Source organism: Rhea pennata, chromosome 4, assembly GCF_028389875.1.
Source record: "Rhea pennata isolate bPtePen1 chromosome 4, bPtePen1.pri, whole genome shotgun sequence".
In the NCBI taxonomy this organism is placed as follows: domain Eukaryota; kingdom Metazoa; phylum Chordata; class Aves; order Rheiformes; family Rheidae; genus Rhea; species Rhea pennata.
In genome coordinates this window covers 44512046-44524070 of record NC_084666.1, presented here as the reverse complement: position 1 = coordinate 44524070, position 12025 = coordinate 44512046, and the positions used below count along the sequence as shown (strand labels likewise).

General features: G+C 40.9%; 2 protein-coding genes across 3 annotated transcripts in view; one reads left to right on the top strand and one right to left on the bottom strand.

Moving 5' to 3' along the window:
* Positions 1-397: 397 nt before the first annotated feature.
* C4H4orf46 (chromosome 4 C4orf46 homolog) lies at positions 398-2198 on the bottom strand. The gene is made up of 2 exons (XM_062574722.1): positions 1997-2198; positions 398-1778 (listed from the first exon to the last, which is right to left on the bottom strand). Exons 1-2 carry the CDS (start codon positions 2156-2158, stop codon positions 1623-1625), a joined length of 318 nt encoding a protein of 105 aa, XP_062430706.1. The 5' UTR covers positions 2159-2198; the 3' UTR covers positions 398-1622.
* A 455-nt stretch (positions 2199-2653) lies between these two features.
* The window catches only part of ETFDH (electron transfer flavoprotein dehydrogenase), a 20064-nt gene continuing 10692 nt past the window's right edge, over positions 2654-12025 (top strand). Inside the window, exons 1-8 of one of the 2 annotated variants that reach the window (XM_062573820.1) lie at positions 2654-2774; positions 4322-4468; positions 5280-5509; positions 6316-6397; positions 6656-6774; positions 7100-7177; positions 9838-9984; positions 10694-10834. In XM_062573820.1, the coding sequence (XP_062429804.1) occupies positions 2741-2774; positions 4322-4468; positions 5280-5509; positions 6316-6397; positions 6656-6774; positions 7100-7177; positions 9838-9984; positions 10694-10834 (978 nt within the window). In that variant the 5' untranslated portion in view covers positions 2654-2740. Of the gene's footprint in view, positions 2775-2818; positions 2887-4321; positions 4469-5279; positions 5510-6315; positions 6398-6655; positions 6775-7099; positions 7178-9837; positions 9985-10693; positions 10835-12025 lie in introns of those variants that run through there. The other variant, XM_062573821.1, reaches the window with a different exon arrangement.

Sequence of the window (12025 nt, the reverse complement as noted above, 5' to 3'; positions counted from 1 at the left end):
ACTTAACTTCTTAAATATGTAAGAAGTGGAATTAAGTTTAGTGTGACTCACACTTTAACTGTTTACAGAATTTTGGATTATTCTGAGATCAAGAGTTGTTCAGCATCTTGCTTTCACTACTGTATGTTTTACTGAAATAAAGAATGATTTGCTGATCAAAGTGACTTCTTCTCCAAGTTGTTCAGCAAAATTTTAGGTTATTGGAAAAAATAGCCAAGTGAAATCCTGCAGTGTGGATTGCCTTTTTACATATCATTGAAGCTCAGCATTCTCAGTGATCATAACACTGATTTTTATATGGAAAATAAGGACACCTGTCCTTACCATTATGGATGTATTCTTTTTTTTTTTTTCTTTTTTGTTCATTTCCTACAAGTAACCTTAGAATACCAGTTAGTTCAAAATTTAACATCTTTATTCTTTTGATAACAAAACTACAGTTTTGTCTTTTAAAAATCCTTCTTCCAGTGAAAATTAGGCTCACTACAAGTCATGGTACAGCCATGTTCTCCTGAAGCTTCCCATTGCATTCAGCATTATTTTTCACATTACTCTGGTAAAGAGTTCGGAAGTTTCAATGCAGCTATTTATTACAGATTAGTGATCTTTCAGACCAAAGGTCCTGTTATAGTAGACATTAGATTAACTAACTAGTTACTGCCTGAGGCAGGACATACAATAGGCCAAAAACATAACAAGTTGCTGCCCAGAAATGGGAGAACACAGTTCATAGACACTTTTCTAACTGAAGGAAGTTTGTACTAATTCTTCAAAGTAATACATCCTATCAGTAAGCAATACAGTTAAATTTCTATCACACATCTATGGTCCATGCATAAGGCACTTTGTATTTATTATAAGAAGTCTGGTGTAATATTGTTTGCAATTGTCAAACTCTTTGTAAGAAATGCAGTTTTATAGAAATACATTGCAATACTGCCTAAAATAGTAATATCTGGGATAGAGTGGCTTATCTGTAGCTCTTAAGTAAAACCTCATTAGCCATATTATCCCATCCTCAACTTGAAGAAAGAATGCGCACAGAGGAAAAGAGAAATTAGCTTGACAGGTTTCTCTGGAGTTAACATGGCTTCTTCTGGCACAGTCAGAGTTCTTAAAAAAGATGGCGGACTATATCTTCACAGGATACCACTTTCCCACAACCATTGAGTTCTAGATGTACCTTACAAGTTAACTTTCTCCCCCTTGTATTAGCAAAAATGAAAGATCTTTCATACACAAGATCACCTGAGCTGTAAAGGAAGAGTCTGACCTGTTCTCCCTAAACAAAGTTATTTTACTCAGAGACTTATACATAGTATTTGTACACATACAAGTTATCAAGTATTTTCCAAAGAACTCTCTTCTACCTCAAGGGGAGCAGTTATGAAAAAAATAAACGCACCATGTGAAATTCCTAAAAAAAAGTTGTTTAAAAAAATACTAGGCACAACGTGCAGTAACACATTCAAGTCTAATATAAGCAGACAACCTGGTATGAACCCAACCAAGCTGTACTGTTACAAGGCATGGTCAACAAAAGGTAAATACAGTGGGATGACTCCACTCTCAGCATTCCTCAGCAGGCAGCAGAAGTTCCCGCTTTTTGCACGACAGTACGCTTACTCGCTGGGTTTCAGGGAATCGTACCCCTCCTTCAGCAGGTCCCGCCATGTTTTAAGAAATCTGGCATTTTCTGAACATTTGGTCGCAAGCTCTTCCACCTGGGCTGATACAGCAGACGTCGCCTCCAGGATCTTTGTCAGTGAGAAGGCAGCCTGGAAAACAGCAAGAAGCTGGCAGTTACCCAGACGCGCCCAGAGACGGCCCCCGGCTTGACCACCCGTTTGCCCCCTATCATCCCAAGACCGCGGCACCGGGAACGCCTCCGCCACAGCCCGCCACAAACGAGACGCAGGGGGGAGTCCGGGCCGCGGGGAGCGTTATCGCCACCCCGGGCCCCCTTCCCAGCGCTTCCTGCCGCGGGGTCACTCACGTCGCCGATCTGCATCTCCACCTCCTCCAGCAGCTCCTGCGGGTCGCCGGCCAGCTGCTCCGGCGGCCGCGCCCCCCTGCTCCAGCTGCGGCTCCTCCTGGGCCCGGCGCCGGGCGGGCCGTCCGGCAGCGCCGCGGGCTGCAGCGGCCCTGCCTCAGCCATGCTCCGCTCCTCCGCCGCTGCCGCCGCCCCAACGGCTCTCCGCAACGTCCGCCCGCCCCGCCCCAACGGCTCCGCGCGCGCCCCCGCCCCGCCCCCTAGCCCGCGGGCTCCGGGAAGGCGGGCCCGCGTCCCGGCATGCACCGCAGCGCGCCGTGCGCCGCCTTGGCGGCGGGGGGCGCGGCTGGGACCTGCGGGCGCCGCGCCGCAGGCCGGAGCGGTAGTCTTTCCGGCCGCAGTGCCCGCCTGGGCTAGCTACAGCCCGGTCCCGCTCGCGGCGCACAAACACGTAAACTTTCACGCTGCGGCTTTCATGTGTCTGCGTTTAAATAGGAGAGGAAGGAAACGACTTCCCGCGGCCCCGGGTGGCGGGGCGCATGCGCGGGGCGGGGCCGCCCGCCGGCGCCCCGCGCGGGGGGCCCTGGGAGCTGTAGTCCTCGCAGCGGGGGCGGGGCGCAGGGGCGTGTGTCGGCCCGCAGGCGGCCGAGCGCGCAGGCGCGGCGCGGCCGTGAGGAAGCGGGGGGCGAGCGCGGGGGGCGTCGTCGGGAAGCGCGAGCGCTCAGGGCACGGCCGTGGGTCGCCGCCATGCTGCCGCCTCTCTGCCCGTCCTCCGGCCGAGGTAACGCGCCGGCTCGCCGCGAGCGCAGCGGGCCGGGGCGGGGGCGCGGCGACCTGTTGCGGCGGCGACCGCGGCGGCGCCGCCCCCCGCCCGGCGCGGAACTGGAGCAAAGGTCGGCGCGGCCGCGGCGCCTGCGCGGGGGCCGCCGCGGCGGTTGGCGACGGGGGGGGGGAGTGGGGGGTGAGTGAGGTGGCGCCCCACCGCCGTCGCCCGTGGGGAGGGTTGGGGGCGCTGCGTGGCCGCTGTCCCGCGGCGGCAGCAGCAGTTCCCCCCTCGTCGGGGCCGTCCCCGCGCGTTTAAACGTCCCACTGAGGCACCTGCGAGGTTTGGGCTAGCTGTGTATTTTTTCTTTTAACGTGCTTTACCTAGTGTTGAACGTAACGTGGCGCTATGGAAAGGTGTCTGTTACGGAGTGACCTTTAGTAGGTGTTAAATACAGTAGTTACTTTTATATTTGTTATGCACAGAATTGCTGCTGAGAAACTGGCGTAGGTAATGCTGTTAGGTCATTACCTTGCGTTTAGAGAGCAGTACCCAGCAGTCACTGCGTAGTTACGGTGGAGGGTGTTTGTGGTGGCCCTGTTAACAGCCACCGGCAGTGAAACACATCTGCCAGAGTATGTTGGTGATTTTGCTTAGGTAGTTTTACAGAAACGCTGTGTTTCAAATGCAATATTCTCCCTCTCTGCCCTGGAATTAGACTAAGGGAATCCATGATGGAAGGGAAAATACTACTTAATGCGCATTACCTGACAAGCCTTTTAACTATAACTGGTTTTGATGCTATACATACTAGTTCTCTGAGTACAGCTGACATACAACTTCAAAACGTGATCCTTTTGGTGAAGGAGAGAAATCAGCACAAGCATGTGACATACCCCCCTTTTTTAATTTGCTTATTTGAAACTTAAGTATTGATCCATTTGCTTAATGAGAATGATCAATTTGTTGTGGCAGTAATTAATGTTTCTGTAGCAAAGGCAAAGACTATCTGTATCTATTTCTAGCTTTGTTAAAGCATATTTAAGTCTTTTTTTTTTCTTAACTGTAGATCGTAACATTTACTTTAGACTTTAGATTTTAGCCTAAGCCGTGTGTCTGAACATGTGAGTTTACAAAACAAACTTGTATGTGCTCTCTACAGTTGTTTGGTCCTTTTTAATGATGTCTTGCAATAAATCTTTTGACTTTAAGAATGAAGTAAGAACTTAAAATATCTTTTCCCTTTGTACATGCATGCTGTAGTATGTCAGTTGTCAGAATTGGTTGGCTGGTGTACTTGTTTCTTGAGCAGTATTTGCTTGAAGGAAAAGCTCTCTATTTCTTTATATATATATGTATATATATATACACACACACATATATAAATTACACATGCACAAGCCTAGTTGTTGAAAACTTAAAAATCTGTATATACACTTCCTTATCTTCATTTGACCTGGTAGGCTTTTAAGGCGCTGTCGTGTTTGTTGTACCACTTGTGTCTCTGAAAAATAGAAAATTCTGGGAGGCAAATGATTTAATGAATCTGTTTTTTGTTTTTGTAGCATTTCTGTGTTTTCGTGCTTTAAAATTGATAAAGAGAGACTGCCTTCCATCACTGCATATTGCAGGATGTGCCTCTACTACCTCTGTGCCTCGCATAACTACACATTATACTATTCATCCTCGGGACAAAGACAAACGATGGGAAGGTAAGTGAAAATATGCATTTTATAAGCTTTTTTTTAATTATTGTGACTTAATAGTAAGAACACTGAAATGTGTTGCTGTTTTTTTTCTTTTTATAGAGACTCTATTTTGTTAAGTATAGTACTAATGTTCCAAATAAAATTTTATGGTTGCTATCTCACAGTGATTGTATTTAGTACTATGAAATTGGGTCAAGTTGAACTTCTAGTTATGTCAAGAAAATATATAAATGTTTTTTACTTGATTGACTATTGCAGCAAGATTTAATTCAATGTATTTTTTTGATTTTTTCAGTTGCTCTCGCCATGAGAGTTTGTGACAAAATAAGAGGAATATACATCTCTGGCCATTCCAGTCTATATATCCAGCAATTTTAATGGCTTCAATTCCAGAACAGTCGCTGATTAGTTAGGGTAAAATAAAATAACTTGTTCAGATTAAAGATTTTTTTTTTCTTTTGTTTCTCTCTTCCCTAGAGTTTCACCAAATGTCTTCAAGACAGCTAGGCAACTAAACTCTTATTTTTGACATTGATGATACTTATCTGCAATGTATAGAGATTGAATATGTTTTTATGACATATCTTCTTACAACTTACAAAGAGTTGATTTTACATTGACAATATAAATGCTAATGACCTTCTGTCCTCTTCCAAGTACCAAAATGGGCATTCTGTTGAATATTTAGCCTTCTGTTCTGCCAGGTGATGTTGCTGTGATACCCAGTAGCAGTATCAGAAAGAAAGATTTGGTGAAAGAGAGGATAGGGGAAAGTTGAGGTCCATTTGATTTACCATCTTTTGTCCTATTGAAGGAGTAAACATGGAAAGATTTGCGGAGGAAGCTGATGTTGTCATAGTCGGAGGAGGCCCTGCAGGTCTTTCTGCTGCTATTCGACTCAAACAGTTAGCCACTGAGCATGGCAAAGAAATACGTGTTTGTCTAGTGGAAAAAGCTGCTCAGATTGGTGCACATACACTTTCTGGTGCTTGTCTGGAGCCACGCTCCTTAGAAGAACTTTTTCCGGACTGGAAGGAGCGGGGGGTATGTATGAATGTAAAAACATTGCAATTCATATCTAGGTTGTAGTAAACTCTGTATCAAACTCATTCTTGTATACCTTTGCTCCATTTAAAATGTGGTGACTTGCCAAAAGACACACTCCCTATTGTCTTTCTAGGCTGTTTCCTGTAGGGCATCAATGCTAAATTTTTGTGTCTAAACGCATCTGCTGTGGCCTTTATTTTTTTTTTATGCAGTAATCATACTGCACATGGTGCATCCTGGGATGCACTAGATTTGCTGTATTTGTGTAGTATACATCTCCTGTGCACAAGCATTAAGATAATGAATTCTTTGCAATGCCAGACTTGCTGCTTCTACACAGTAATTCTACATATGCTCAGGAAATGATGTGGAGACATAGTGATATGATGGATGCTTCTAGGAGGAAAGGTAACGGGCAGAGAGCTGTCATCTCTGTGAAAACAGCCCATCTGACCTGCAGCCAGCTCCCTGATAACACCTGGGAGCTGCAGAAGATGGACTGTCGACTAGATATTTTGTCATACTGGGCTGAACATGACCTGCAAGTTGAGTTCCATGTGTACAAACTTGGAAGGTGTTGTACTGTTTTGTTTCCTCAGTAGCTGTATTCATTCTTGCCTGATCACTGTTACATTAGGATACTCTATCTGCTGTATTGTGAGAAGTATGTAAAGCATACCTGTCCTGTAGAAGTGCTTTATTAGGTCTTTCATGAATTGCCAGTTTGACTTTTTTTTTTTTTTTTGTCCCCCTCGGCAGGAAAAAATAACTCTCAGTACTGTTTTTATTTTCTTTTTGTGTAGGCGCCACTTCATACTCCTGTAACTGAAGACAAATTTGGAATTTTAACAAAGAAATTTCGAATTCCAGTGCCAGTCCTCCCAGGTAAGGTTTGGTGAGGAACTCTCCTCATTTTCTTAGCGTATTTTTCAGCTTTTTTATAAACAAAGCAATTTTGTTTCATGATAGTACAGCAAGTGTATGCAGAATGTAATAGTTGACAGTGATAAGGTTGACGTAGATGATGACTGTGATAACATGCAACACTGCTGTGAAGGTAGCAGTTGTAGCTAAAGATGCAACATCTGATGTGTACAATTTCTCTTATTTTACTTAGTGTTCTACATCTTGTGTTTTGTCTAGGACTTCCAATGGTTAATCATGGAAATTACATAGTACGTCTGGGACACCTTGTGAGTTGGTTGGGCGAACAAGCAGAAGCTTTGGGTGTTGAGGTGTATCCAGGCTACGCAGCAGCTGAGGTAATAGCATCAGTATGTATATGAGAGTGGGTTTTTGAACCCTCCCCCTCACTTCACTCCTAATTACTTGTACAAGACTTCTCTTAACAGAAGTGCACTAAAAAACCTGTGCTTCAGTGTCCTAATTCCCAGCCCAGATCCAGCAAAGCACAGGTAGACCACAGAATACTTGAATAATCTTGATCATTAGATGGTTGAAAGACTTGGCGCTTATAAGTTCTGCAGTTGCTTTTTCTTTTTTTTTTTTTTTTTTTTTTTTTTTTTTTTTTAATGAATGGATTAAAATGACAGATTTTTTTTTCCCCCTGTTTGAATACTTCCGAAGGTTCTTTTTCATGAAGATGGTAGCGTGAAAGGGATTGCAACTAATGATGTGGGCATCCAAAAGAATGGAGCACCTAAAGTAAGTAGCCATCTCTTCCGTAACTAGAGCTCTAATTATGAAATTGATATACCTGTTCCCTGTGTCATTAATAATTTGGTTGCACCTTAAGAAAAATTAAAGAACTCAGTAGCTGTCTTAAGGATTCAAGTCTTTCATCTTTACTTATAAAATAGTTTGTCTGTATGTGGAAGTTCTGGTCTAAGAACAGCATAAGCTGCTTCCAAGATTGGTAGGAAAAGCCTTTGCAGAAAGGAGGCTTGTTTGAGAGTGACTCAAAGGAAAAATTGCAAGTGTGGTTTGGCATATATGGATTCAGGGAACAAAGCAGAGAGTTAACCGGAAGTCCTGGAGAAAAGGCGTGGAGGTGAAAGGGAGAGCTGTTGTCCAGCTGGTAACTAGCAGCATGTAAGTATGTTTCTGGCTGACTTTTCTGTGGTGTTTATAACTGTAGTCACATTTGTTGACTGTCTGCAGTGTTGGGGCAAGGTACATACTGAATCTTCATACCTTTTTGCTGGTTGGCCACATACCTTTACTTGCTGGATCCAGAACATGACTTCTTGTCCTAAGTGTTGGACTTAGTCAGACTTAGTGGAAGCATGTTGCAAGCATGTTGGTTCCCTGTGCAATGCACAGGTTGAATTCAGCACTTCAGAATAATTCAAAAAAACCTTCACAGAAGTAGATAGCTGCAGAAATTTTGAGTACAGATTTTTGTCTTAAACTTACTATTTTTACAAAGTTTCTTATTAGTTGCATTAAGTTTTAAAAGAGTATCTACTTCCACATAAAAGTTGGAGCTGTTTTCCGCCTTCAAGGCATGAGATGAGAAAGAGCGACTCATTCTTGTGGCTGCAGACACATTGGAGAATGAACTGAAGGCATGGAAAAATAATGCCTTTGTATAATATTGTCTGTCTCCAAGAATGACTGTGTGCATGTGGATATACCACTCTTCAGCTATATGTTTTCTCCAGTAGGAGGTGCAAGTAATACATATGTTTGCTGTAGCAGTGAAAATTTGATTTAATTTACATTGTCAAGTCCCTGAACAATTAACTTTTTAAAACACGTGCAGAACCTAGAAAACTTCTTCTTTTTGCTAATAGAATGCATCTATTACAATTGCTTTATCTGTTCACTTCTTTAATTTGTAAATAAGTAGTCTACCACTGCTGCAAACTTCTGTTAGTATTCAAGTGTATGAGCTATCTTATTAGGTCAGCTGATACTGCCTGCAGTTCATAAGGTTCAATTAAATAAATACAGTGTATATAATCTTCAAGACAAGAATGTCTTCAGTGTGTTTATACAGAGCCGAATAAAATTGACTGTGGTTAATGAATCTCACCCTATGATTGGCATGAATCAGATAAAAATGCCAGTGATGAAAGTGTACAGTAAAAAGTTGCATGTTGATTCTCGTGTAGATGCTGGAGAAGGATGTTAACTCTGAGATGCAACTTTGTCATGCTACTGCAACGTTTCAAGCACATGAATCTGATGCTGACAAGTTATAATTTAATAATCATAAATCCATCAAGGAACTTCCCTTCAAATTGTCCAGTATATTTTTTCATCTTTAGATCAAATAATAAATCCATGCAGTTTTCTTAGCATTCCACAAAGTCAGTTCATTTTCAGATTAACAGTCAGAAATTCAAACAATATAGAAAATATCCAGCAAAATCTTTTAACTCCTGTTTAAAGGTAATTCCTGATTAAAATGGAATGTTTTCACTTGCTAGTGCTTTTCAGAGGTTTTCAACCAGTATGTTTTGAGCACATTGCGCCTGAGAGATGATTCAAAACCAGAACAGTAAGCTTATGATGGATTTCATCCAAAGTTGGATCATTATCTTTTTCAACATTAAACTTTTTTGCTCAAATCAAGCTTACTTTCAAATATTGTTTTTTTCTCTGCAAGATTATGTATGTTTACAATCTAAATATACCATCTCTTATCTCTACATTGCAGATTAGTCTAGCATATTATTAGGTTATATGTGTTCACAGTTGCTGGTGACATAATTGTACATGGTTCTTCTTACCATACTTTGAATCTCATTGTTGGAACTTTTGGTGAGCAGTTGTCCAGTACTTGTAGGGATACTGATCCCTAATACTAACATAATTTTGTATGTTTTAACATGTAAGACTAAAGTAATATATGTTATAGTAACATTATTCTGAGGTAGTGTATTATTTTGTTTTGAAGTGAGAGTAAGACAGGTTTTCCTGGTCTGACATTTCTCTGTAACCTCTGTCCCATGTATTTATCTGGAACAATGTTTTATTATAGTGTGACTTTAAGAGCAGAACTTAAAATGTGAAGCTATAGATTAAGATTCTTTGGTTCTGTTGGGGCTCCTTTGCACCCTCTGAACAAGCTGTTGTGGTATAAGGATCCTCTGATCCGGAAAAGATTCTTTTTCCATAGAAGAATGATGATTAGCTATAGTGCTGCTTACTATTTGAATCCCCTTACAAGACTTGCTGGGACTGTGTCACAGTTAAATGGGAAAGACAATTGGACTAGAGCCATAGCATGTGATAGTTTGTAGGTTCTGGGCAGTGGCACAAGGTAGTGTAAAATCACTTTATTGCCCTCCATTCTCTTGCTGGGAGTTTGGTGTGGCACAGATCTAAACTGTTGATTAAATGCTCTACTTTTACAGGCTACCTTTGAAAGAGGCTTGGAACTCCATGCTAAAGTCACAATCTTTGCTGAAGGTTGCCATGGACATCTAGCCAAACAGCTGTACAAGAAATACAATCTAAGGGAGAATTGTCAACCCCAGAGTTATGGTATTGGATTGAAAGAGGTATCCCCTGTATAATTTCAACAGTTGAAGTACATATTGTAAAATAAGCTAGTTATTTCTGTTTATAAAATATTAGGATGATAAGTTTTGAGAGTTATGCTTTCACATTTCAGAATCTCTGTTACTCTGGAACTGGTCAGAGAAAGCTTGTTCTTTGAATGACATGACTGTTTGTTTCAGCTGTTTTTTCTGTTACAACTAGAACTAATTTAGCCTGTGAACTCACACTGACCTTATTTCTTAAAGAAATGTTACCTGCATTTAATAATATGGCCTTTGCCCATTTACTGAAGCTACTAAAATTAATTACAGGCAATAGATTTCACAAATGAACTTAATTTGGAATCAAATTAAGTAGTTAGCAGGGTGAGTACTGCATTCATTAGCAGAAGTATTTATTGAAATCACCAATAAAAAGCAAGGTCTTGTGGTTAGAAGAAAATTTTCAGTTTAATGATGGAGTCTCAGTTAGGTTTTCTGATACACAGCATTTCAAGGAGGAGAAGTAATAGCAAATACTTAAATGGTAATCCAAAAGAAGTAGTTGTAATTCATTACTTCATCTTTAGCTATATGAGTTTGTCATAGGATAATAAATTCGAAGTATTATTTTTTCAGTCTTTTTCCTTCTGTAATTAAATGTTTGGTTTATGTTATTGGTAGACCCTTACTTTGACTGTAAAATAGTTTCTGGTGATCTTCATTTCAGTTGTGGACTATTGATGAAAAGAAATGGAAGCCAGGAAGAATAGAACATACTGTTGGCTGGCCTTTAGACAGACATACTTATGGAGGATCCTTTCTTTATCACTTAAATGAGAATGAACCTTTAGTTGCTCTTGGGTTCGTGGTAAGTAAAGCTTTTTTGTTTAATGTTCATTTTTACATAGTTTCTTTCCTGTTTTAATGTGAAATGAAAACATAAGAAAGAAGCAGACAAAGCTTGGTACTTAATCTTTTCTCAGTTGTACTTCTCCCCATATAAGGAAAGGTTAATTTATCGTTAATCTGTCTTTAATCCAGTAGAACAAAACAGAAAGCTTATAAATGCATTTTTAGCAAACCAAACATACTTTAACCTGCAGTCTTGATAAAGCCAAAAGCAGTTGATTAATCAAAATTACGCTTACAAAATTTATTTAAAATATTCAGAAGTTAGAAAACGTCAAAATCTGGCCACTTTGTGTAACCTTAATTCGCTTACCTCTTAATGCATCAATCTAAGATGCATGCATATCCAGTTTGTGAGAGGAGAAGAATATAAATGAAAACTCTCTGCAATTCCACAAGCATCATCCCTTCCATTTTTGAGCTCTTCAACCTCTTATCCTTTTTTCTCCCATTCTCCTTGCCTTCTTTAGCAGCTGTCTTTTTGAGTTGGACAAACTGCTGCTTCATTCTTACTGCCTTTTTGTCAGGAGAAGCATTGAGATCGCTAGAGAGACTGTCTTCTCCAGCCGGACAGTGATGCAAGGAGCAATAGTAGGAAATGTTTTTCTGGTATTTGTTATCCTAAATGAAGCATGCACTATTTATTTTGTGTGTGCGCTTTACACACAAAAGGCTTTAACAGTCAGGAAGATGACCTGGACTTTTAGAAGTATGAGATTGAGGTGACCATTTGTTGTCTTAGATTTCAGAAAGATTCCAGATTTAAGGGTGCTAACTGTATTTTTGCCTACTTTTTGCTAAGAAATGTTGAAGAAGCTTCTGTTTGTTTTTTCCACAGATGTGCATACTTGTCCTGGGCAAATTTTCAATATTGGCACAAATAAATACAGACAGTAGACATTCAAATTCTGTTTGTTTTCAGATAAGTAGAAAGCTTTGGTTCTTAGAATGGTCATCAGCAATGTTTATACTATCTCCTGCTTGAATAGGAGAAAAACAACTGTTGTGTGCATGTACAAGTGCTTTTTGTTTTTGAACTTTACACCTTTGTCATCTCCAAACTGATTTTGCAATAGTATTATCTTACACTTATTTTGAAAATCCATGGGAAACTTATTCTAGCAAGGAAAGCAGATGGAGTTTCTGAAAG